General features: G+C 40.0%; 1 protein-coding gene across 2 annotated transcripts in view; it reads right to left on the bottom strand.

Annotated features, from left to right (window-relative positions):
* Positions 1 to 24,839, bottom strand: part of SACS (sacsin molecular chaperone) — a 70,776-nt gene that overhangs the window by 24,957 nt on the left and 20,980 nt on the right. Inside the window, exons 1-6 of one of the 2 annotated variants that reach the window (XM_075139928.1) lie at positions 12,578 to 12,812; positions 12,161 to 12,311; positions 9,071 to 9,158; positions 5,778 to 5,863; positions 1,577 to 1,688; positions 111 to 257 (exon numbers count right to left, since the gene is read on the bottom strand). In XM_075139928.1, the coding sequence (XP_074996029.1) occupies positions 111 to 257; positions 1,577 to 1,688; positions 5,778 to 5,863; positions 9,071 to 9,158; positions 12,161 to 12,311; positions 12,578 to 12,579 (586 nt within the window). In that variant the 5' untranslated portion in view covers positions 12,580 to 12,812. Of the gene's footprint in view, positions 1 to 110; positions 258 to 1,576; positions 1,689 to 5,777; positions 5,864 to 9,070; positions 9,159 to 12,160; positions 12,312 to 12,577; positions 12,813 to 24,839 lie in introns of those variants that run through there. The other variant, XM_075139927.1, reaches the window with a different exon arrangement.

Here is a 24,839-nt window from a genome sequence, read left to right as displayed (position 1 = left end):
TAATTGAAAAACGCACTATAGAAAAAATATTTAATATTTGATGAGTATCTAAAATAATTAAACAGTTTAAAACTTCAAGATTTTCATTTTAAAATATCTACTGAGAGTACCTGTTATATGATAAACTGAATTAAAGCCAATTCCAAATCTTCCAACTTTCAGGGGATCATCTTTCTTCCTGCTTCTTGCTATTTCCTGTATACCATGCCAGTCCTCAGCAGTGAAAATTGCATCGTTGTATGCATAAAATGCTGGCCCTATAATAAATAGGCAAGTGTTAAAAAGATGACAGAAGAAAAATATTTACTGTTAAAAATTTCTAGGAAATGAACTTACAGAACTGAGAAAGTATTTCTTTAAAGTATGCATATTCAAATTTAATGGGGAAGCTATGACACAAGCTGACATCGAATTACGCTTGGTGATGAAAGGGAGGTATAAAGTAGCAGCAAAAACAGAAGCAAGAAGATGGATTTACCTCTGTATATGATACTTAAGAGATTTATATTCTGATGTGGTATCTAGTTCTGGTGTCCACATTTTAAAAGAATGATTCTGAAAAACTGAACAGAAAGCAGAAAACAACAAAACTTCTGAAAGAAGTGTCCTGTGGCGCAAGGCTTAAACTCAATCTGTTCAGTCTATCAAAAAGATGTCTGAAAGATGTACTAATCACAGTCTACCTGGAAGGGAATACATAGCAAAATATAACAATAACCTGTGCCTAAAAAGTAAGACAGACAAATTCAAATTAGAAGACATAATGAGACTGATTAACAACTGAAAAAAGCTAGAAACAAGTAGTAGTGGATCATTCATCATTGAAATCTTCAAATCATGACTGAATACATTTTGGGATGATTATGCAAACTAATTTGTCTGATAAATACATAACTGACCTCTATCACACAAAGCCATATTAGACGGTGTAAAAACCTTAACGTTACAAGAAACTACATTTACAGTATACAGGCAGCATGGAGCAAAGTTTGGTACAAGGTGAGGAAATAAGAGATGGGGAAGAAAACAGAACTGCCTGAAGACTGCTGAAATGTAAGGGGCTAGGGTCATCTTTACATTAAGAACTGGGGATAGCTCTCAAAAGGTAGAGGTTAATATGTAAAAAATCTGAAAATAATTCTATAATACCCCAAGCATTATTTTATCCTAGGTCTTACTTATTAAATCTTGTTTACTTGCTCTATTAAAAATCCTTTCCTGTATTTTGGGACACCGAGTGAACCCAGGAAATAAACCACAGGATACACAGTCATCCTGGGAGAAGTGACTTAGAATAAAGCAGAACATGAAGACTTTCTCAAACACCATTAAATGGAAGCAGTTGGAAAGCTGCTACTGACAACCTGCAAGAAGACAGTGTAAGGCCTTCAATACCAAACACTGGCTTTGGAAAAAAATTACCAACATTAGAACATAGTCAAAATATGCACCTAGTAAGGTGGAAGTAGCAATAGAGTCATCCCTACGTGGTCATCTCCATCCAGCAAGGAAAAAAACACAGAAACCACATGCATATTGAAGAATAATGGCCAAAATTAGTACAAATTGTATTTACCCTGATATTGAGCCATGTCCTTTGACCACAGAGTTTCTGTTCCATACTGAGTTTCATCATATAAAAACCTAACCTCTGTGGCACCGGCATCTTCTGCATTCTGTATCAGTTCCTGAGACAGCAAAAAACGACACAAAACCAAACAATAATGCAGTAATGTTGTACATATTTTGGCAATGGCTTTCCAACTTAAACAGTAGAAGATAATAAGCAATTGTCTCAAGTGTAATCGTTTTCATATTTTTCAACCAAAATAATTTTATCCAGTTTACCTGAATGAAAATAGACATCATTATAAAAGGAATATTCAGAGAAATACTATAAAAGTTATTTGAATTTGGAGCTCAAATACCACACACAAGAGTATTCATAAAGTTTAGAAATAAATCATAGAAGAGAATCATAGAATCATTTAGGTTGGAAAAGACCCTTAAGATCATCAAGTCCAACCGTAAACCTAACACTGCCAAGTCCACTACTAAACATGTCCCTGAGTGCCACATCTGCTCATCTTTTAAATACCTCCAGGGATGGTGACTCAACCACTTCCCTGGGCAGCCTGTTCCAGTGTTTGACAACCGTTTCAGTGAAGAGATTTTTCCTAATATCCAATCTAAACCTCCTCTAGTGCAACTTCAGGCCATTTCCTCTTGTCCTATTGCTCGTTACTTGGGAGAAGAGACCGACACCCACCTCACTACAACCTCCTTTCAGGTAGTTAGAGAGCAGTAAGGTCTCCTTTGAGCCTCCTCTTCTCCAGGCTAAACAACCCCAGTTCCCTCAGCCGCTCCTCATACGACTTGTGCTCTAGACCCTAAAGCTACTGAACTGTTACTACTATAACTATATTATCCCAAATCAGAGTTGTACAAGTCTCAAAACAATGCAAGATGGCAGAAGAAAAATATAAAAAATAATTTAAAAAAGTTGACTGTTAAGACCACACAACAGCTGTAAGACAACAGCAAGGCAACAAGTCATAAAAGAGCAATACACAGCACTCTTCTTTACATCAGCTGAATTTCGTTTAAGTTAACATTTTACAATATGAACCGACTGTTCAAGAGCCATGGTGCTCACTTCTAACACCCCCTCAGCAAAGGGCTGCAAAACAGTTCTGATCAGTATCTCCATAAATCATGAACCAACAGAACTCACCTGTTGAATGAAGCCCATAGACTAGAAAGAAGCTTATGTTAAGATTAAGTATTTGTTAATAAGTATTAGTAGTGGTGAAAGCTATGGAAAACTCCAATAACTAAAATGTCAATAAGCTAGTTCTGTAAACACTACCATTAATCAAATATGCCTACTCAGTCCCATTTACATCAGTAGCATTACACACTGCAGACACGTAAGCATGATTATAAATACCTGCAGGATTAGAGCTTCACACAATGCTCTATTTACACTGAATCATCAAAGTGTATCAGAGCTCCAAAGATACACACTTATACATACATATATACATATGTATACATGTGTGTGTATGTTTGTGTGTGTATATGCAAGTTTGGCATAAGGAAGTATCTCAGCTGAATTGAAAAGCTATGTAGGTAAATCACATCATATCCAATGTATTCATACAACATAAATTTCATTCAATTATGCATAAAAATAAAAGACTTGCTAGCAAGATTAATCTTTACTTAAAAAACGCATCAACTAGCAGCAGATATTTCAGATTAAGTTGCATTCTAATATACTGTTGACAGTAAAATAAGCTCATTGTTATCTAATATCTGGTTTCAAAACTATAACCCCGCAATTATTCGCTTTGTGACAGTATGTTCAGTCTATAAGGCGTATCACACAAGTAACCAAAATATACTGTTTATATTGTTACTTCTACACAATTTTGAAGCAAGATGAGCTAGCAAGAAATATACCCACAGTTCAGCATAAATAATACCTCATGTAGATTCTTTAAAAACGTATTTAATCACAAAAAACATGCAATTCTTCTTCTAAAAGAATGATTATGGCAATCATTCAAGAAGATACAGAAAGATAGCCAAAGCCTCTAGAAATATTAAATAATAAGTATGGAAACCACCATGTAGTCAGAGACTTGCATTCATGCTGTGGCACATGGAGCACCTGCTACATTCAGCTGTAACAGCATTGTATTCGAAGAATCCAAACAGTGAAATCAATTTTAACAGATCAGCAAAATTCCTGGTAGTAATCCCTGCCTAACAGTCTGTTAACTCTAAATTGTAAACCATGAAAAGAGGAACATTCCTACTTTTAGATTTACCTATCTGATTTCTAAGGACATTATCTTATTTCTTCATGTTGGAATGAGAAATTGAGTTTAAATTGTTATGAAGGTCTGAAGCCCTCATGATTCAAATGCATCTTACAGATTCAACTAGTACTGGGAAACAGTAAAAATGTAAGCACCCATCCTATGAACGGACACTGCTCAGAACATATCCAGGGTGCAGTTTGCCAAAACAATTTAAGATATGCTTATCTTAAGCATTCATACTAAAAATAATCAACTTCTAGTTCCACGGTTGCAAAGAAAACCTTCCAAGAGACAGCAGGAACTGTCATCATCTGTCACCATTTGTAGTTGTGTGTTTTATATATACAGATAGAATATATATCTATCTGTACCAAATCCCATTAGTTAGAACCTAGTATTCCCATATACTAAGGAAATTAATCTCCTAACATCCATGTGATGAAGCATTCTGGATGAGAAGTTTAACATCCACATACAAACTAATCACCCCAGTTGCTCTTCAAAAACATCAAACTGGCACTTCCAGATGCTAGCATAGGAAGCTACGATAAATTAGACAAATCATCTTCTACAAGTATCTGTCTTTCCTCTTGCGGGACTTGACGAATTTAGAATGATCTGTATTTTTTCAGATCACAGAATCACAGTTTGGCTTGGAAGGGACCTTTAAAAATCATCTAGTCCAACACCCCTGCCATGGGCAGAGACATCTTTCACTAGAGCAGGTCGCTCAAAGCTCTGTCCAACTTTGAACACTTCCAATGATGGGGCATTCACAACTTCTCTGGGCAACCTGTTCCAGTGTCTCAACACCATCATCGTAAAACATTTCTTCCTGATGTCCAATCTAAATCTTCCCTCTTTCAGTTTAAAGCCATTGCCCCTTGTTCTGTCTCTACAGGCCTTGGTATAAAGTCTCTCTCCAGCCTTCTTATAAGCCCCCTTTAAGTATTGAAAGGCTGCAATAAGGTCTCCCCGGAGCCTTCTCTTCTCCAGGCTGAACAACCCCAACTCTCTCAGCCTTTCTTCACAGGAGAGGTGTTCCAGCCATGTCTAAAGTAAGGTGAGGTGAATTCCACTCTACTAGTTCACCATCCTATTTCCTGAAAAAATTTTTAGTGTTTAAATCAATGTTCTCATTTCCATTGTTAGGCTTGTACACATAACATTCAACATTCAAATGTGGAGCATCACAATGTAACATGCCCTACTGTTGCATACTTTGAAGTCTCCTGGACCGATGATAAACCACCACAAAGAACACTAACCTCAGTTCAGAAAATCCTATGACATTCTTTTGTTATGAGAACCAATGTCTAGACTAAAAATGTTTTTCAGCCCATACAAAACTGATGGGTTCGTTATTCTTACCACTCTAGAGCAAGTCTCCCAAAAGCCACTCAAAGATTCCCCATCTTAAAAGTGCTCTTAATCTAATGATGAAACTTTGTGACACTGTCAAAGCTCACTGAGGAAAATATATTTATCTACCAAGAAATTCCACAGCAAAATCTTGTATTAAAGTCTCCAGCTTCAAACTTATACTAAGATAATCCCTCCCAAAAAATTGTATATACTATTATGTCGTTTTACCATAGCTTACAGCAGGGATGAACAATAAAGTAACAAGCAAAATAAACATTTTAGCTCGCTCACATAAAGTACATCACGAAGTCTCTGATTTAATTCTAACATCTGCATTTTATCTCTATTTTTTTATAAATTACAATGGCATCTTTGACAAGCAAACTCAGACACGTTGAACACCAAAAAAAAAAAAAGCCACACAACTCACTTTGCCTTATCCACAGAAATAGAAACATGTATCTCCCGTACTAGAATGAATGTCTAATGAGGTATGACAACTTCAAGATTTGCTGGAAAGTGTTAAACTAATGGTATGTCATGCATATTAAATGACTGCTAAAAATACCATTTTCTGTATACCTTAAGAATCTGTCCTCCTTCTGGGTATCTTCTTAAAATATCCTTAAGAAAATCAACAAGTGGTGGAGTTGTTTGTCCAAAACGACCTAAAAAACAGACAAACAAAAAAAAAAAATCTGTGTATTAGGCTACTATGCACTTAATTTCAGATTAAAAAAATACTCACTAAACAATTACTGAGAATTTAGAAAAAAATTTTAAATTAACTCAAGGCCTGATACTGAAAAATCTTGTATTTCCAAAATCAACTGTAAAAATACTACATTATAAATCTTTTTATTAAAAAAAATTAAAACAGCAGTCTTGATGTTAATGTCAACAAGCTGTTTCGTATCTGGATAAAACAAATTTGGGGGCTAAGTCTTTGCATCAGTTATACCCCAACTACTGGATGTTCAAATATAGCAACTTTTAAAGGACTACTACTTTTTAAGTAGCGGGACAGTATTCTAGGGCAGCAGTGGCTCTAACTTTTTTTATAGCCAGTGATGATCCTTACTGACAGCTACACACAGGCACAGTATACTTTGGCTCTACTGTACACTTCCTGTTCTGGCATATCGTGGTGCTGGGCCTGGTGTTAGCTTTGGTGTTACCTGGGCTGAGGACAGAAAAGAGTCTCAGAAAGGTACCTCCAAGCGTTACAAAGTTCTGGTGGACATAGACTCCACTAACCCCAAGATTGGCCCCTGCTCTAAAAGAAAGAGTCTATCACAGAATGAAAGGATCAATACTCCTCAATTCAAACTCCAGTCTGAGACTAAAGAGCAGCTCCCTAAATCCAAACCTCTAAAACATGTGCTTCAAACAAATATTAATGATGCAATCTCCACAAGGAAAACAGACTCTACTGATGCCGCATTTATCACTTCTCTTTAAAGTTATTAATAAAGTAATTTCTCTCTCTCTCTCCCCCATCTGCATATATGTGTATTTATCATAGAATCATAGAATCATTAAGGTTGGAAAAGACCTCTAAGATCATCGAGTCCAACCATCAACTTACGAAGCACACAAACACACACGCATTACATACACTACGGAACCAAACAATAGACAAAAAAAACCAAACCACAGAATCCTCAGCAATGTGAAAAAAAGGGCATAGATAAGTGAGATCTATTTGCTGGGAAAAGATCAAGCAAAAACATCAAACTTCATTTTGTCTTTCGGAAACTTTTGTATCACTCTTTATTTAAGGTAACTTAATAGCATCAATGAAAAAAACCCCAAGAAATTGCAACTCACAGCTGAAAGCGTGGAAAGTATTGTATAACTTTTGTTATTATTTTTGCAGTAGATATAAGTATATGAAAGTCAACATGCAATATGCAAACTTCCAAAATAAGGTGAACTGATCAACAGTAGGAAAGTTTGGGTGTTTCTTTTCTTAGGAGAAGTTCTCTAAAATCAAGAAACCGATCTTCTCTAAGTCTAACTTGGGTAGGCAGGCAGAAGTGTTTAAACAACACATTTCACTATGGGAACCACAAAAACAAACAAGTAACTTTTAAGTGATAGGACTGAAGATAGACATTATTCTAACTCTTTACATCTAAGAGCAGAGCTGCTCTATGTATGTCACAAAAATTACTCTATCCTGAGATCATGACTTACTGCATCCTGTCAAAGGCCAAACTGATTTTTTTTTGAGTATTAGAGCTGGTCATATTTAACACAAAACTGGTTCCACAAATCTGAAGGAGAAACTTTCCACAATAAGGACAGTCAAACATTGAAACAGGAGCCCAGAAAGCCTGTGCAGTGTCCATCCTTGCAGGCTTTCCAAACTCAACCAGATCAATCCTTGAGCAACCTGGTCTGACCTCAGAGCTGACCCTGCTTTGAGCAGAAGGTTGGAGCAAAGACCTCCTGATATCCCTTCCAACATGAATTATTCTGTGATCATATGAAAAGATTATGCATTATTTGATAGCCACCAGTGATGAATGAACACAGAGATGACATGGGTGAAATTCAGAGTACTTCAGAAACCAATGTGCTTGGCTCTATTGACCATGCACTTCCTGAAGTTAGAAATTCAGTGCCTTCCTCAATTCATCTACTGTAAGGAAAAATCTCAGAACTGAAAGACTCCAGAATGAACACAAAAGGCTGGCACTAAAGCCTTCAGATCTTTTAGATTGACTTACATCAGAGTTGTGGGCCAGAAAAAGTTAAGTGCTTTATCTAGACATGGACTGCTTGGAGTGATATCTCTAAGAGAATCTCACAGCCAAATATTCCATTTCTAGGCACAAAAAACAGCAACAGTTTTTCTTTCGCATGAAAGATTTCTTAGGGCTACTACACTATCTTCTCCATATACTTGCACGGCAAAAAAACTCTTCTTATTTAGTCTATCATAGCCCACATACAGCAAAAAATTATCAGAGCAAACAGTCAAGAATGAGAGAAAGAAAAACATTTGATGCCATAGAACCATGGGGTCCATTTTCATAGGTGTTTTCTATCACTGCAGGTTCTAGAAAATGTGAACTTGAACTTCTGGCTAATATACAAATGCTTCATTTCCCACTATCACTACAAAACCGTAATTCAGTACACTGATGGCTTACATAGGCTAAGAAATACATTTTGTGACACCAAATAAAATATCTGCATAACAAGAAGGGTTTTCTTCTTCACCCTACCATCCCATTAGCATATATTTCATTCCCTTATAATAAAGTTATTATTAAAAGAATATTAATGCTAGCAACCAAGTAACATAATCATTACAGATTTTAGTTAGAGCATTCCTGAAGATACTCAGATATCATAATCTAATTCAAGATACCATACAAACAGATATACCTGCAATTTTTGTAATAAAAATGTAACTAAACATACAGAATCAAAAGAAAAACAAACAAACAAAAAAAATTAAGAAGAAATCAAAAGCTTTTTACCAATGGTATAGTTTTCTACACAGTGGTTACTGAAAAGATAGCCTTTCAGTATCTGAATTGCTTACAAGTATTCAGTTTATTTTATATGAGACAAGGCAGCTATTAATGCTACTGCAAGGCAAGTTTTATTAATTCCAAAGGACAGCAATATTCTAATTTCTACACATGAAATTACAAAGAAAAAATTAAACACCAAAGCATTTAAAAAGAGAAGTTTAATTTTCCTGGAGCAGAATGAAAAGAACAAGTGAAGGGATACCTAGGACTTACAAGAAAAATAATTGCTTCCCATTTAAAGAGAATAATTTCAATTAATTCCAGATTGTGTTAGAAAATGCTTTGACCTTCCAGTTTATAAACAGAGACAAGTATTTTTCGTACCTCCTCCTTTCAACCCTTTTGACTGAAGCTTCAGAAAAACTTGATTTTGAGACTTCTGAAGATCCACAATCTTGATACCATCAGACAACTGAAATAAAAAATAAGACAGATCTTGATCAGAACATCCTGCAGTATAAATAATTTACTGTAGCTTCATTTCCTACATATTTATTCTATGAAGTCTAGTTTTATCTAAAAGTATACAAATACTCTGAAACATCCAGTATTCAGTTTGAGCAGCACTTTCAGTCCCTGAGGTCTAGGATGGCCTCCTTTGCCTAATGATACTCCTCAGATGAAGTATTAGTTTGTTAGTAACAGGACCAAAAAAAATGGCCACAAACAAATCAGGTGGAAAAAATGCCTACAGAAGCATACTAAGAGCAAGTTGTGGCCTCCCGTTTTTACATTTGAAAAGTTCCATGTTCTGGGAACTTCTGGAAGCATACAACTAAAGCAGTTATTGTTCTAAGGTGCTTGCCCATAAAGAAAATAAACATATACAGGAAGTATATGGTCTATGTACTCCAAAAAGTACATATGGGTATGCAATTCATAGGTGTTTTAAACTAAGCAGTATCAGCTCAAAGCAGCTAGTAATATAGAATGTGTAGAGACAAAAGTATGTCACAGAAATACCCCTGAAGAATTCGACAGCCTCATCTCCCCATTACCTCTGCATGCAGACCTATGGACTCACCAGGAAGACCACAGAGAAACTGGGTCAAACTACGCAACAAATTCCTTAGTGGCCATTGGGAAAACTATTTAGTAATCATAGCACATAATGGTTTTGTTGCAATTCTAGTTTCATATTATATGTGTCCCAGTCATATGCGACGTGATGCTAAAATAGTCATATATGACATGATGTTAAAATAGTCATGTATGACGTAATGTTATCTTGCATACCACGATAACAAACGCAGAATTAGAAGTTGTGCTGTGCTAATAGAAACTTAACCAATTCAAATTGGTTTCCATTTATAGCAAACTATATTAAAATTTTATTATGTGAAATTTTATTATTATATTAGTCTCAGTTTATAGTAAAGTTCAGGACTATTTCCTCACTTCGATGGGTAAAAACAAATCACTAGAAAGAAGTTAGTGCTTACACAGATGTAGATGCTTACAATCTAACTACATTTAATAAGCAAAAGACAGTCCTAGTCCACAGTATGTAGTCATAATTTAAAAACATTAATAAAAGAATTATATTCCTTTTTACTTAAACCAGTTTTAAATAGTACTTATAACAACACTGCATTTATTCTAAATTCCTACAGAAATGTTATACTTGAGATAATTTTGTCTCAAGATGTAAAATAGCTTAAACTGTGCATACCACCCACTCAGGACTCACTAAAATGAGAAAGAATCCACAGAATGCTGTAACCCATCACCGAGTATTAAGGGACAGAATAACTGAATTTTCTCAGGTAGGATTTTTGTAGCAAAACACCAGCAGAAACTTGGAGGATTAATAGATTCAAATTAATAGTGTAACACTGTAAGGAACTATCAGAGAAAGAGATACTGGATTTTACTTAACATCTGTAAACTGCACGTAGCTGCTTTAATGGAAAAAAGATTTACTGATGAATATTCTACTACCTCAGTAAATTAAAAAAATAATTTGATCCCAGTAAACAGGAGTTCAAAAGTTTATAAAGGATTTTCAAAATTGCTACAGTACAAATATTCCCATATGTATTTTAGTTTAATATTGGAGGGAAAAAAAAAAAAATCAGAATAGCTATTACAGTCTGCGTACTGACTGTTCCTTGCCAAAACATAGTTTTCTGTGCCAGACAGAGTGGTGCTCAGATCTTCGTTTCCAGACAGATTTTAGAAAGTGATATACACACCTCCTTCCTCCCAAAACAGGAAAGCCTGGAGAGAACAAAATCATGGACACACAAAACCAGGCGAGAAAATAAAAGATAAACTACATGGGCAGTTTGTTTCAAACCTGAGTGCTCAAAGATTACTTGTGTTCCCCATGTAGGTTCTTAAAAGCTTCTTGAGCAATACGGCTACTAATGTCTAGTTCTTTCCTAGCATCATAGAACGGTTTGGGTTGCAAGGGACCTTTAAAGATCATCCAACACCCCTGCCATGGGCAGGGACATCTTTCACTAGAGCAGGTCGCTCAAAGCTCTGTCCAACCTGACCCTGAACACTTCCAGTGATGGGGCATCCACAACTTCCCTGAGCAACCTGTTCCAGTGTCTCAACACCCTCATCATAAAATACTTCTTCCTGTTGTCGAATCTAAACCTACCCTCTTTCAATTTAAAGCCATTGCCCCTTGTTCTGTCTCTACAGGCCTTGGTATAAAGTCTCTCTCCAGCTTTCTTATAAGCTCCCTTTATATATTGAAAGGTCACAATAAGGTCTCCCTAGAGCCTTCTCTTCTCCTTACACATTTGCAAGTCCCCTTGCACTTTTTAACCCTAATTTCCAATCTCCTCTCTCTCCCCCTTTTGCCTCTACTCATCCCATCCCACCAATACCTCCAGGTTCCTGTTTCCCAACAGCGTGGCTAGAAGCATGCCAAGCAGTACTGAAATGGTGACCCCAGGCTGATGCCTTCAACAGAACAAGGTCATTCATTCCTTTGACTCTCTCTCCTGTACCCAGACCTCAATTTTTAACTGTAAGAGCTTCCTGTCACGGTGATGTCAACTCCGCTGTTGAAGCTGGCGAGCAGATAGAAAAACAATTGAAGATCCAAAGGAAGCCAGAACAAGCACATCAACACTCTCAGGTGAATCTTCTGCTCCCGCCAAAGAAATAAGGATAAAGCACATGGATTACGTCAAAAAGACACAAAAACTCGAATGATAAGAGCCGACACCATCAAGAGAAGTACGAGGCTTATCTGCTTGTCCAAACGACCTTCTTGCTTGCCATGAGAGACCCACACCCAAGGACACGCACACAGTGCTGCCCATACACGCGAAGACCGACAAGATGCAAAAAGCAGCCGGGTGGGGACTTCCAGCACCACGGCGGTGTGGGAGGCCACCAGAGAACGGAGGTGCCCCCGCCGCCCACTCCGCCCGCCCTGCCGCGCCCCCTCACCTCTCTCCCACGCTGCCACAGCCGCTGCTCGGCGGGGGGGAAGCCGGCTTCCGCGTCAATCCGCGCCTTCACGTCCCCCACAGCCGCGGAAGGCGGCAGCTCGAAGGTCCTGCAGCCCAGGCAGTCATGGAGGACGGTCACCCGGGCCAGCCTGCGACAACACGACAGACACCAGCTGAGGAGAGTCACGCAGCGCCCTGCCCCGGCGCCCACCCGCCAGCTGCCCGCCTTCCCCCTCGGGCACCCCGGGGGCCCGGGACGGGCGCCGGAGCCCGCGAGAGTACACGGATGGGCAGGCCGCTGCCTGCCCCCCTCTGCGGGTGGAAGGAGCCGCCGGGCCCGCGAGCGGAGCCGCTCCCGCAGCGCCGCACGCCCGCGGCCTCCCCTCCCCTCCCCTCCCCCCCCGCCGCCACTCACATGCCCGCCGCCGCACACAAAGGACCGTTAGCTGCTGCCGCGGCCGCCGCCGCTCCCCACGCGGGGAAGGGGTGGGGCTGCGCACGGCAGCGAGCGGGAGGGGCTCGCCCTAAGGTCTGCGCCGCGGAGGAAGAGGAAGGACGGGAGGGAGGGGGGAGCGGGCAAAGAAGCCGCCCTAAAAGCAGCAACGGCGGCTGCAGGGGTGAGGCGCGCCCGGCCCGGCCCGGCCCCGCCCCGCCCCTCAGCGGGTCCCCCGCTCCCCTCTGCCTCCGCGCAGGGAGGCCCTGCAGACGGGGTTTCCCGGCTCCGCGGAGTGGGGGGAGGCTTCTGGCGGCCCTGTGACCGGTTTGTGCGGCTGGTCGCTCCCGCCGCCTGCCAGGGCCCTCGGGGGAGCGAGCCCGGTCGCCTCGGGCGAGGGGAAGGACGTGGCCTCGCCTGGTCAGCGGTCCACGCATGACATGGGGCTGCCAGAGCCGTGACTAACGCTGAGATCCAGAGACGTTACCGCATGCAAATTCCTCCTTCAGCAGGGCAGGCCGGCAGGGAAGCACACGGGCGTTTCACCTAATTCCCAGCATTCAGGCACCACGACGCGGCGCACACAGAGTTACAGCTGTTAAACCTCATGTTTCTCAAGGATTCAGAGCTGTGCTGGTTTTGGCAGGGAGAGAGTTAATTTTCTTCGTAGAAGCTAGGATGGGGCTATGTTTTGGATTTGTGCTGAGAACAGTGCTGATAACACAGGGATGTTTTACTGCTGAGCAGTGCTTACACAGAGTCAAGGACCTTTTCTGCTCCTCACCCCACCCCACCATCGAGTAGGCTGGGCGTGCACAAGAACCTGGGAGGGGACACAGCTGGGACAGCTGACCCCAACTGACCAAAGGATAATCCACACCATATGATGTCATGCCCAGCATATAAAGCTGGGGGAAGAAGAAGGAAGAGGGGGACTTTCAGAGTGATGGCATTTGTCTTCCCAATTAACTGTTACAGAGCCCTGCTTTCCTGGAGATGGCTGAACACCTGCTTGCTGATGGGAAGTAGTGAATGAATTCCTGGTTTTGCTTCACTTGTGTGGTTGGCTTTTGCTTTACCTATTAAACTGTCTTTATCTCAACCCACGAGTTTTCTCATTTTCACTCTTACAATTCCCTCCCCCATACCACCAGGGGGGATTGAGCGAGCGGCTGTGTGGTGCTTAGTTGCCAGCTGGGGTTAAACCACGACAAGAACACAGAAGGAAATCTCATTTTTCTGCTCTTTGTTAGTCACTTGATTGATCATGAATATTTATTGGTATTGATCTTCTGCGTTATCTCACAGGGCATATGGTAAGTCCTCATGCCATTCAAGACTTACAGAAAGTGCTCTGTCTCCTAAAAATAGGCAGGAAAAACTTATTCTCATCTCCCAAGGTTTAGTCAGAGGCAATGGACATAGTGGTTGTGATTGTTTTAACCCAGCCTCTACAAAAGCTTAGTGATTTCTGATAGGCTACTTGCAAAGGAAGTTGTAAAATTGTGAGATGAGTGCTGATGGATGGAGGAAACAACCTAATGACTGTCAATATGGAAAATATTGAATTACTCAATGCATTTGTCTTCAAAGGCAAGGCCTGCTCCCACTCTGTGGCACATTTTGAAAAGCAGAGGAACAGCCAAGGATGAGAACTGAGCAACAATTAGGAGCTACATAGAGAAGTTGTATGTATTCAGGTCTATATGACAGATGGGATTCCCCTGAGGATGTTGAAAATGCAGGCCAACGTCACCACAAGACCATCTAGGAAATCTGCCATCAAGCACAATGATCAGGAGAGTTTCATGGCTAGGAAAAAGGGCCCATCATCATGAAAGACTGAACAGAGGCTGAAAGGAATTAAAGGCCAGTAAATCTCACCTTGGTTCCAAGAGATATCATGGAGACCATCCACTTGGAATCCGCTTCCAAATACTTGAAGGACAAAAAGGTAATCAGGAAAAGTAAACATGAATTGACAAGGCTTGAATCAACTTAATTGCCTTCTATACTGAGATGACCAAGTATGTAGATGAATGAAAAGTACTGGATGAAATACACCTTGACTTTTAGTATGGCTTTTGACACTTTCTCCTAGAGAATTGCATTTGGAAGGTGAGGAAGTATGGGCTGGAAGTTAGGTGGGTTGAAAGTTTATTGGACCACTGAGATCAAGAAGTTGCATTTAATTCAACACTGAGCTGGCGGTGTGGTTTAACCCGGCAGGCAACTAAACACCACACAGCTGCTCGCTCACACACACACACACACACACCCCCGCAGATGGCAAAAACCCGAGTACTCTAAGCACACATGTTGGGAAGGCCTGATATTGTTCAACATATTCATCAGTGACCTAGATGATGACGAAGCACTCGAAGCAAATTTTCAGAAGGCATTTGTGTACAAGTGCTAAGAGCTTTCTCTTGATGCCTGAAGTCTGTCAGAGACAGGCTTTAATATGATTGGTACAGAAATGAATTAGCTGTTGTGCTGTAAGGTGACTGGTAAAATAAAAAAGTAAATTAATTGTTCTTGAAGGTGATTTGTCAAAACTAACAATAGAAAGGTATGGTCTGCTAAAGATTTATGATGATTGGATAATATCATGGCAGGACGAATCAGGAAATATCTGATTGGGTGACCCATGTGATGCCTATCTGAGAGATCACCAATATTAGCAAAAGCTGTGACAAATCAAGCTTGGGAAAGCTGTTCTGATACCTTAGAATAGATCCCATTTGGGGACCCAGCTGCTGATCAGAAAGAAGAGGAGAACCCTGCCTTTGCTGCATGCATGAGGCAGGGAAGCCTCACATGTGAATGCTGGTCCAGGTTGGTGGTAGCACCCATACAACAGTGATAGTTGCCCCCCATCATCAGTGTGGGTACCCTCCCTCAGTCACCAGTTGAGTGGCATTTGGGAGCATGGTTTCTTTGGTATAACTATGTCGAGCTGCTGGTGGCTAGTAAGGTGTCAGTACTGCAGCAGTGGCTCAACTGGTATATGAGCGAGCCAACTGGGTGTGTGTTTGTATATTGTTGTAGTTATTAGGTTAGATATTGTTTGCATATAACCATAACAGTAGCAATAATATTACCAACAATTAGTTGGAATAGTTTTTTACGCAATAAAGGATAGTGTAGCTCAATGATCCCTGTGATTCTCATCAGTCAATTAAACTGGCAGGCTCTCTGGGCAAATCAATCTTCAAGCTCCAGGGCTTTAGCCTATCTGTGATCCCGATGAGCTAAGGGGACCTTGAGAAACTTGTGGAGGGGGCCAACAGAAACCTCCCAAGGTTCACTGTGTGCAAAGTTCTGCACCTGGGACCATGGACTGTGCATCAGCATAGCCTGGAAAGTGATGGGCTGCATAGCAGCCCTACTTCAAAGGAGTTGGGGGATGCCAGGTTGAGTACAAGGCAACAGCACGCTCTCTCTAGAAGGAGGATGACCAGCAGATTGGGGAGGTGAGTCTCTGCTCAGTGCTGATGATGCTAGACTTTGGATATTGTGTCCAGAATGTGATGTTTTGGGCTTCCTCACTTCCACATCCCAGCAGAGGACTACTAACATGGTCAGGGGCCCAAAGCACGTGACCTACAAAGAGAAGATGTGGGAGCTGGGCTTGTTTAGGCTGATGAAGAGGAGACTAAGGTGCAATATAGTAACATCCCGCAACTACCTGAAGGGCAGTTACAGAGGGGATGGAACTGAACGCTTCTTAGCATGCAAGACTGTAATAAGGGGCAGTGGCAACAAACTGCAGCTTGGGAGATTCACACTGGACAGTAGGAAAAAACTGTCACTAGGAGGGTAATGCAGTACTGGCATGCTTGTCAAGAGGCACTCTCCATATTGGGGTATTTTCAAGGCTTAGACAGACTGATCTGACCAAGGCTTAGCCATGACCAACCTGATCCAGTATTGGTGATCCTCCTGCTTTGAGCAGGAAGATGGACTAGAGATCACTGGCCAACAATTCCATTTCATTCCAACAGGTCCTCGATTCCAGTCCTCAACTATAAACTGAAACATTAATGGCTTTACTCAGTGACGGGGAATTAAAACTGCTACTTGGCAGCAACAGATAGCAGAGTTTCTGTGAAAGGGGAAGAAGACACAATGAACCCGTTTCCAGAAAAATGTATCAACCTGAGAAAAGATTAGCCCAATAAAATGGAAGGAAGCTTAAAAACCACGAAGGTCAGGTGGATCAGAATCCAACACAGTATCTAGGTAGACAGAGCTTTGCCAATGCTGCAACATCTTATTTCGTTCATCAGTAATATTTGGATATTGAATACTACAGGATTATATAAAGAAAAATGTTAGAAACTTTGTAGGTCTGATCCTGATTTCAGACTATAAATAACTATTAAAAAACTATTTAGAAAAAAAACTATTTCAACTTAAACAAGATTAATCTAACCTTTTGCTTTTAGTTTAGGTCTTTGTTCATTTTTGTATCCTTTCTTTTTAATTTTCCATTCTATTTCACCCTCTTCACAGTTTCTGTCATCATGGAATTTTTCATAATATGTCCAAAGGAATGAGAAGGCCGCCTTCCAATCTCTTACATTTATCTTTTTATGCCTTGATACCATATACTACCTGCAGAAGGGTGTGGCATGAGGGGGCACAAATGTGGATGACTGAACAAGATGGAAGGAGGGAAACCTGATGCAATCCCATCCATATCAGCTGGGACCAGTTGAACCACCAAGCCACACTGGCAAAATCTAATTCTTCTTCTCCAGCTGGGATCACAGGAGTGATTTAGTATTTTACGAAGCATGCAAAATTGTTTGAATGGGACCCTGGAGAGAAACAGAGCTATCTCAACTAAGAGCCACCTCTCTATGATGGACATCTCAAATGGTGGGGCTCATTCAGGGGCACAGACAATCCTGCTGTCGATAACTGGCTGAAGTTCCCCAACCCATATCACATCACATGACAAGACAACAATCCCAAATTATGTCCTGTGATGATGCAGTGTTACTACTGGAGGAAAAAACTCTTAGGTACCACAGATTCTCTCTAGTATGTGACCTCTGCAGTAGAGGGGGAGGAGTTGGGAAGAACCAGTGATACAGAATTGGAACGGTGCGAAGTGTTGGACAAAGAAGTAGGAGTCCTGAGCTCCTTGAAATTAGCCATACCTGTTCCCCTCATAAATCTGATCGTCTTGTTCTGGGGGAGACTGTTTTTCGTCCTGGCAGGACACTTCTCCCCCCCATTTCTATTTACTGTGGGACACCTTTCATTTGCCTCTGCTTTATCATGTATTTTCTACTATAGTTTTCCCTTTTTATAATTTCTGCCTTTGGGTTCTTTTTTCTGTCCGTCCAGATAGAAGCAAGATGATCCTCCTTTTAGTACATCTGTATTAATAGATGTGTTCCAGTGCAGCCCTTTGATCATCAGCACTGTTTAACTGTTTAACTGTTGGCATGCTTCTTGGCACAAATTTGACCCATAGCCATCACCAGTCTTCAGGATGATGATCAGGCATGGTTCATAAACCGAGGACTTCCCACAGGCATAATGGACAAGGACATTTGGTTTTAGGGCCAAAGACTTGAGTTTTTTAGACATGAGCTGTGCTATGCCACTTACCCTTGGAGTTCTGGCCCCTCCCTGAGGGCACCGTCCCTTTTTGTTTATTGGATAGATGTTGCTGTTGATGATAATAAGCAAGGCTCCCACCAATTTCAGTGATGCCAAAATTTCAAATTACTGACTTTATGGCATAAGCTCCTAACAAGAGAAGGCACTGATTTAAGTAACAAAGACAAGGAAAAATGAACACCAATTCTGGTACCAGATCCAAAGAATGGGGAAAAATAAGCTCTTCTCAAACTCTACAAAAAAAAGAAAAGGGTAGAAGTATTCCAGGTACAGTTTCACTAGAAACCTATTTGCAGAAACTTAATTGGAATTTAAAGCGACTCCTACAGCATTAATTATAATGCTGATTTCTATCAGCAACATCCTGGCCATTCATCTGGTAAGGAAAGTGAGTTATACGTATCCTGTTATCCATTATCAAACTCTGTCTTTTTTATAGCTTATGACAGTGATGTTTGTAAACCTTATTTTTTTTCGTGATATCTAAATAAAAATATCCTAGAAGAGTGACTATATAGAAATTACAGTGTCTATCCGAAAAGGAGTACATGTTCCAGTTCGCAGATTTTTGCAACAAAAAAACCCAACCTTTTTTTATTTTTAATCTTGCTTATCCCTTTGGAAAACAGAACTATGGAAGCTGTGTAATCCTAGTGAAGTTAAAGGTATTACAGACATACTTGTTGTGCAGAACTACTATTAATATTGTACATGACAATGTAAAAAAATCCATTTCACCTGAGCAGGTGGGAATTTTGTAGCCATGGCAGTTACAAAAAAAAATCTTTTAAATCTAAAATGATTGAGACTGATTTGAGAATTTTTAAATACTACATATAGAAATTCCCGTGATATCATTTTTATAACCACTTTTCCAGCAGAATTTAGATTTTAAAATATATATGAAAAATTCTCCCGTGGCTATAAACAAGAGTTCTGTTTGGTTCAGAATGACGTGATATAACCCCTACAGGAAGGGACATGCAATAAAAACAATGGGAAGAGTCTCTGCAACATTAAAGTATTTTTATAAAATGAAATGAAAGCCATTTTCATAGTGACATTTCCTTGAAAACAGAAAATTCTCTGTTGTGGAATGACCTCATATTTCCAATAATTTAAAATAAGTATGCAGGAGCAGAAGCCCCTTCCTTCCTTATCACTGTGCTTAGAAAGATGGAATGGAGTCTGCAAAAGGAGTGTGTGGTGTGGTAAGAAACAAACATGATTAGGTCACTAATGCAAGAGGAAACCCACTGCAGTACAGTAGCTTCCAGTGCAGCAAATAACATTCTGCAGTGCTGGCAGGCAAGTAGCAGTGACTCAACAACTACACCTAGATTTGAGACAGTGTACGCCAAACATAAAATCAAAACTTTCTACAACACAGTAAGCACTTACCTTCATTCTTAAAGCAACACCTTAAATTTTCTAACAGATGTTTTAAACATTACATAGTATATATTTCACATTAGCTGGAGATTACGGATTGCATTGGTCTGTAGTCGCTGCCAGGAGCTTGCTTTATCCTTACTTTGTGCTTACTACTGCTTTTTCATTTTCAAGAAGTTTGAGAATAAACCTACCATTTGCACGACACGTGCTACTTATTGGAAAGCCACCCCTTACTGGAAAGTTTCTATTTTATTTGAATAGCTCTCTTAACAGAAAACAAGTAATTTTTTTTCTTAAAATAAATCACTGAAATGGCTATAGTCCTATCTAGTACAAATGACAAAAAAAAACCCTCTGGCCCGTGAAGCATTTGAAAAATATCTAGTTTTGCCCTAAAATCTGTTACACAATTTAAGTAATTTGCTGAAACTATTTTATTATAGATTGGTGCAGTGAGTTTAAATCAATTCTCCTACTCTGCACTCCTTATGTGAAACCATTATAGGCAGCTTCTAAGCAAAATATCTGTGTGATTGTGGCTTAGTCAAATATTAATGAATTGGAGGAAAGTATTATTCCTTTTGCAAGCTAATGTGTTTCTAAATGTCAAATATTAAAAGAACAGGATACTTTTGAAATACTACTAAAAACAAACAAAAGATTTAAGGGCACAGAGGCCAGGAACAGCCATTTATTCCATCTAATGATTTTGATCTCTCAGTTATTTGCTTTAATGTTCAAGCCAGTTCCTTGATGGCACTAAGCAAATGCTAATGGAAAGTACTTAAAAGACCTATAAAACTTGTTTCAGTTTATTCTTTGCAAATAAAGAGCAGAGCAAGAATAAATGATAAAATTTCAAAATCTTCTCAAATGCCAAAGTAACATTTCCTCTTAGATCTACCTCTAGGAAAAGACTACTTTAATTTAAGTCCTCGAAGAGAGGACCTAACCTTACTCTTAACTATAGTACAGTAACCATTACTCCACAAATTTGAATTGCTAAGAATCACAGGGTTTTCTATTCCAGATGGTACAAATAACAAAATACCAGTACAAAATGCTTGGCATTTCAAATTATGCAAAAGATTAAACCAAAATAGTGATAAAAATAAATGCCTCAATTGTTCTTCAGAGAATTGCGTTAGGAGGGACTACAGTGTTGCAAGAACTGCTGTTGGCATACGTTTTTTAATAAGCAATATGTTAAATTACTGGTGGTGTTTTCTTACAGCCTTTGGTGCCAATAAAAGGGCCAGATTTAGAACACCCTTAACCTTGAAACATCAAAAAAGCAGAGCCTAAATTTGCAAATTGATTTCAGTGTCTAATGTAGGTTCCCAAATACCATAATGAATCCAGACCTAGGTTTTTTGCCTCCATTTAGGACACACAGTAATCAGCTTATCAAAGGTATTTTTTCCATACTACCTCAAGACATTTTTCTTATTCTCATTCCAGAGTACTTAATGAAGCTATTATCTTTCTACATAAATGAGGAAAATCCACTCAATAACTAAAATGAGATCAGCAGCCCCAGATTACACATGCATTAAACATTTTAAGAAGTATTTCTCCATCCCTATTACTTCTGAATACTGCATCTAATCATGCTCCAAAGTTTCACAGTATTTCCTGGGCATCAGTGAACAGAGCCCTATGTATATGGAGAAAATTAAAATATCAAACAGAAGGAAATACCAGACATGTAATTTTCTAAAATTATGAAAAGCCACAACTTCAAGCACCTCTGCAAGTATCTGTACATTGGATAGTGGATGATACCCAGTAATATCCTTTCAGATAATGCTAGCTCTTTACCAGCTCTGTATCAGTTCTGTCTCCTTCATAACAGGTTTTCATACAAAAATACAAGCAACAATTTATCCTTCAGACAACAGAAGGATGGGTGACACAGAGGAAGAAACATGAACCATATGTAAGGCCTAGTGAGAAGAAGGGAGGAAAAGGGGAAGAAACAACACAGGGCATCATCTTCTGGGAAAACACAGAGAAGAAGTGAAAGGGATTCCTGGGTTATGTGACAAGTCCAGCCACACAACTGTAATAGCTGCAAGTAAATACTGCTCCAAACACTAGCTCATACACAAGAGTTGCAGAATCATTCATTGGGAATCAGAGGCTGTGTTTCCATGTCCTGTCCTACATAAAGTAGCATGGGGTAAGACATCAAGTACTTCCAGCCTCCTACACCCCCACGGCATTTCACTCTTCTTTCCAATTTACTGGTGGAACTTCTTACGTAATAGCCCCCTACCCTGGTTCAGATGGTACTACCCAATTTAACAAAGTCTTACTATTTGAATTGTTTGAGCTAATTTGCCTCATTTTGACAGAGCTGAGACACAAAGCACAAGGCAGCTGTGATACCTTCAGCGTGGAGAGTGTGCTAGCCTGTAGCTTCAGCAAGAATAAGACAGAATCATAGAATAGTTTGGGTTGGAAGGGACCTTTAAAGGTCATCTAGTCCAACCCCCCTGTCGTGGGCAGGGACATCTTCAACTAGATCGGGTTGCTCAGAGCCCCGTCCAACCTGACCTTAATTGTTTCCAGGGATGGGGCATCTACCACCTCTCTGGGCAGCCTGTGCCAGTGTTTCCCCACCCTCATCCTAAAAAATTTCTTCCTTATATCTAGTCCAAATCTACCCTCTTTTAGTTTAAAACCATTCCCCCTTGTCCTGTTGCAAGAGGCCCTGCTAAAAAGTTTGTCCCCATCTTTCTTATAAGCCCCCTTTAAGTACTGAAAGGCCGCAATAAGGTCTCCCTGAAGCCTTCTCTTCTCCAGGCTGAACAACCCCAACTCTCTCAGCCTTTCTTCATAGGAGAGGCGTTCCATCCCCCTGATCATTTTTGTGGCCCTCCTCTGGACCAGCTCCAACAGGTCCATGTCTTTCTTGTGCTGAGGGCTCCAGAGCTGGACGCAGGACTCCAGGTGGGGTCTCACCAGAGCGGAGTAGAGGGGCAGAACCACCTCCCTCGACCTGCTGGCCACGCTTCTTCTGATGCAGCCCAGGATACGGTTGGCCTTCTGGGCTGCGAGCACACATTGCCAACTCATGTCCAGCTTTTTGTCTACCAGTCCTTCTTGGCAGGGCTGCTCTCAATCCCTTCATCCCCCAGCCTGTATTGATACTGGGGGTTACCCCAACCCAGGTGCAGGACTTTGCACTTGGCCTTGTTGAACCTCATGAGGTTCACACGGGCCCACATAAAGACATCCTAACTGCTTCCAGTGACGTGGATGGTAAAACTTTCACTAGTTGGGGACAGGGTGCTTTTGAAAATGCCATTGTTGTTTACATCTCTGTCAGTGTGACAGAACAGATTCGGTATGCCCCTTGGCATACCTCTGTATATTTGGACACGAGAGAAACAGGAAATGTAGAAGTCAAGGGAGTTTTCTACAAAGGTTAAGGCAAGTGAGATGGGGAACAGGACACCTATAGAGGCTACAGAGCAGATTTTTAAATGTACAACAAACTGTATGCTTATTTATTATGCATATGTATTCGTATTTACACATACACACTTACGGAAAGAGTTGATTAGATACAACATGTCTATTACTATAATCTATGTAAAATCTCTATTGAAATATTGGTATGACTTAAGTGCAAAGTTAACTAAGCCTGTGTTAATGTCTCTTCAATTAGCCTGCTTGTGCCTATCTTGAATAGAAGTAGCCACACTGAAAAAAAAAAATGGCAGCAGTAAAGGGTTTCACAGAAGACTGGATTAGCAGCTGATGGGTTGTGGTAACAAAAGCTGTAGTGTGACTGTGTCCCATCTGAGCATCAGCACTGCAAGAGCTGCCGTGCACTCACTGGCTCCTTCCTGTCATGGACCAGTTTAAAGCACTTCAGTACCCAAAGATTTTTGTGGATGAAAGTGACCAGATTAATGGCAGCATGTGCCTAACACAAACTAACATTGCAGTGAAACCCATCTACAATGTAATCAATGACGCCTTTCTGGAAAAGAAGTAGTTCTTTTTAATTAGCTAGAAAAGCTTTTCTTTAATATTTGTATTGCATCTGTGTGTTGATAGAAAGAGGAATAAGGATGGGAAGTTAAGGGAATTGCACCCCTATTACCATTAATTAATAATAATGGTAATAATAATAATAATAATACCATTAATAATAGTACCAAATATATATAAAGAAGAGAAAAGTTCTGAAACTTCAAAGTCAAAACCTGGACTGGAAGTCTGTACTTTAGCTACTGTCTTTATATATATTGCACAAACTCCATGAAGCTCCAACTGGGAGCACAGTCTTGTTATTATAGACACTGTACAAAAAAATAAAAAGCATAAAAGCTTGGCTCTGCCCCAAAAAGCATATATTTGCAGTGGACTAAAGACATGCTGGAGGAAGGGCATATACCAAAATTTGAGAAACAAACTAATTTGGTGCGACATCACAAGGGCACAAGCATCTGCTAAAGCTAAGCTTCAAGTTAGGCATCTAAAACTCTAATTTTGCACACCGATTTGAAAATTGACACTTGACTACCATTAAAAATAGGTACGATATCAATATTAAAGTTGAAGCTCAGGTAAAATACTGTACCAAAATCTTTGAGATCTGTAATTTTTTGTAATTGACTGATACTGAAATAAAAAAAATCCAGTGGGGATCCTGAAATATCACTACATAGTCTAATGGAAACTCAATTTAACTGAGACTTGCATAAAAAACATAAACTGCATGGAACCAAATGAGCAAAAATAACTACATAACTGACATGACAGGATATTTGTCATTTATGATCTTGGTGGAACAAAGCCCATCATTTAATAGTATCCAAGAATGTCAATATTGAAATATAGAATTTTAAATTGTTGGCAGCATGAATGATGCTCGCTGCAAGAAATCTGCTTTTAGCAGAACAGATTGAGCCATTCACATGTAAAAGTCAAGTATGTGTCAAGTCAAGTCTGCTTGCCTCTCCCTGGCTACAACTCTGAAGCCCAATTTATTCAGTCCCACCTCTGTCCAATGCACAGTCTCCAGCTTGAATATTGGCCCTGCAGCTCAATCTAGGACAATCTATACTTTCCAGCTCTTGTCCCTGGCAGTTCTATAGTTTCATCTCTGGTCCCATTTCAGTCCTTGGTGCCAACCAAGTTGACCATCAGACTAGGTCTTTACAAGAGACCTGCATGTCTTACTGGATTATAG

This window comes from Calonectris borealis, chromosome 1 (genome assembly GCF_964195595.1).
Source record: "Calonectris borealis chromosome 1, bCalBor7.hap1.2, whole genome shotgun sequence".
NCBI classification, from domain to species: Eukaryota; Metazoa; Chordata; class Aves; order Procellariiformes; family Procellariidae; genus Calonectris; species Calonectris borealis.
Note: the sequence above shows the minus strand (reverse complement) of the source record. Positions and strands in the feature narration are given on the sequence as shown.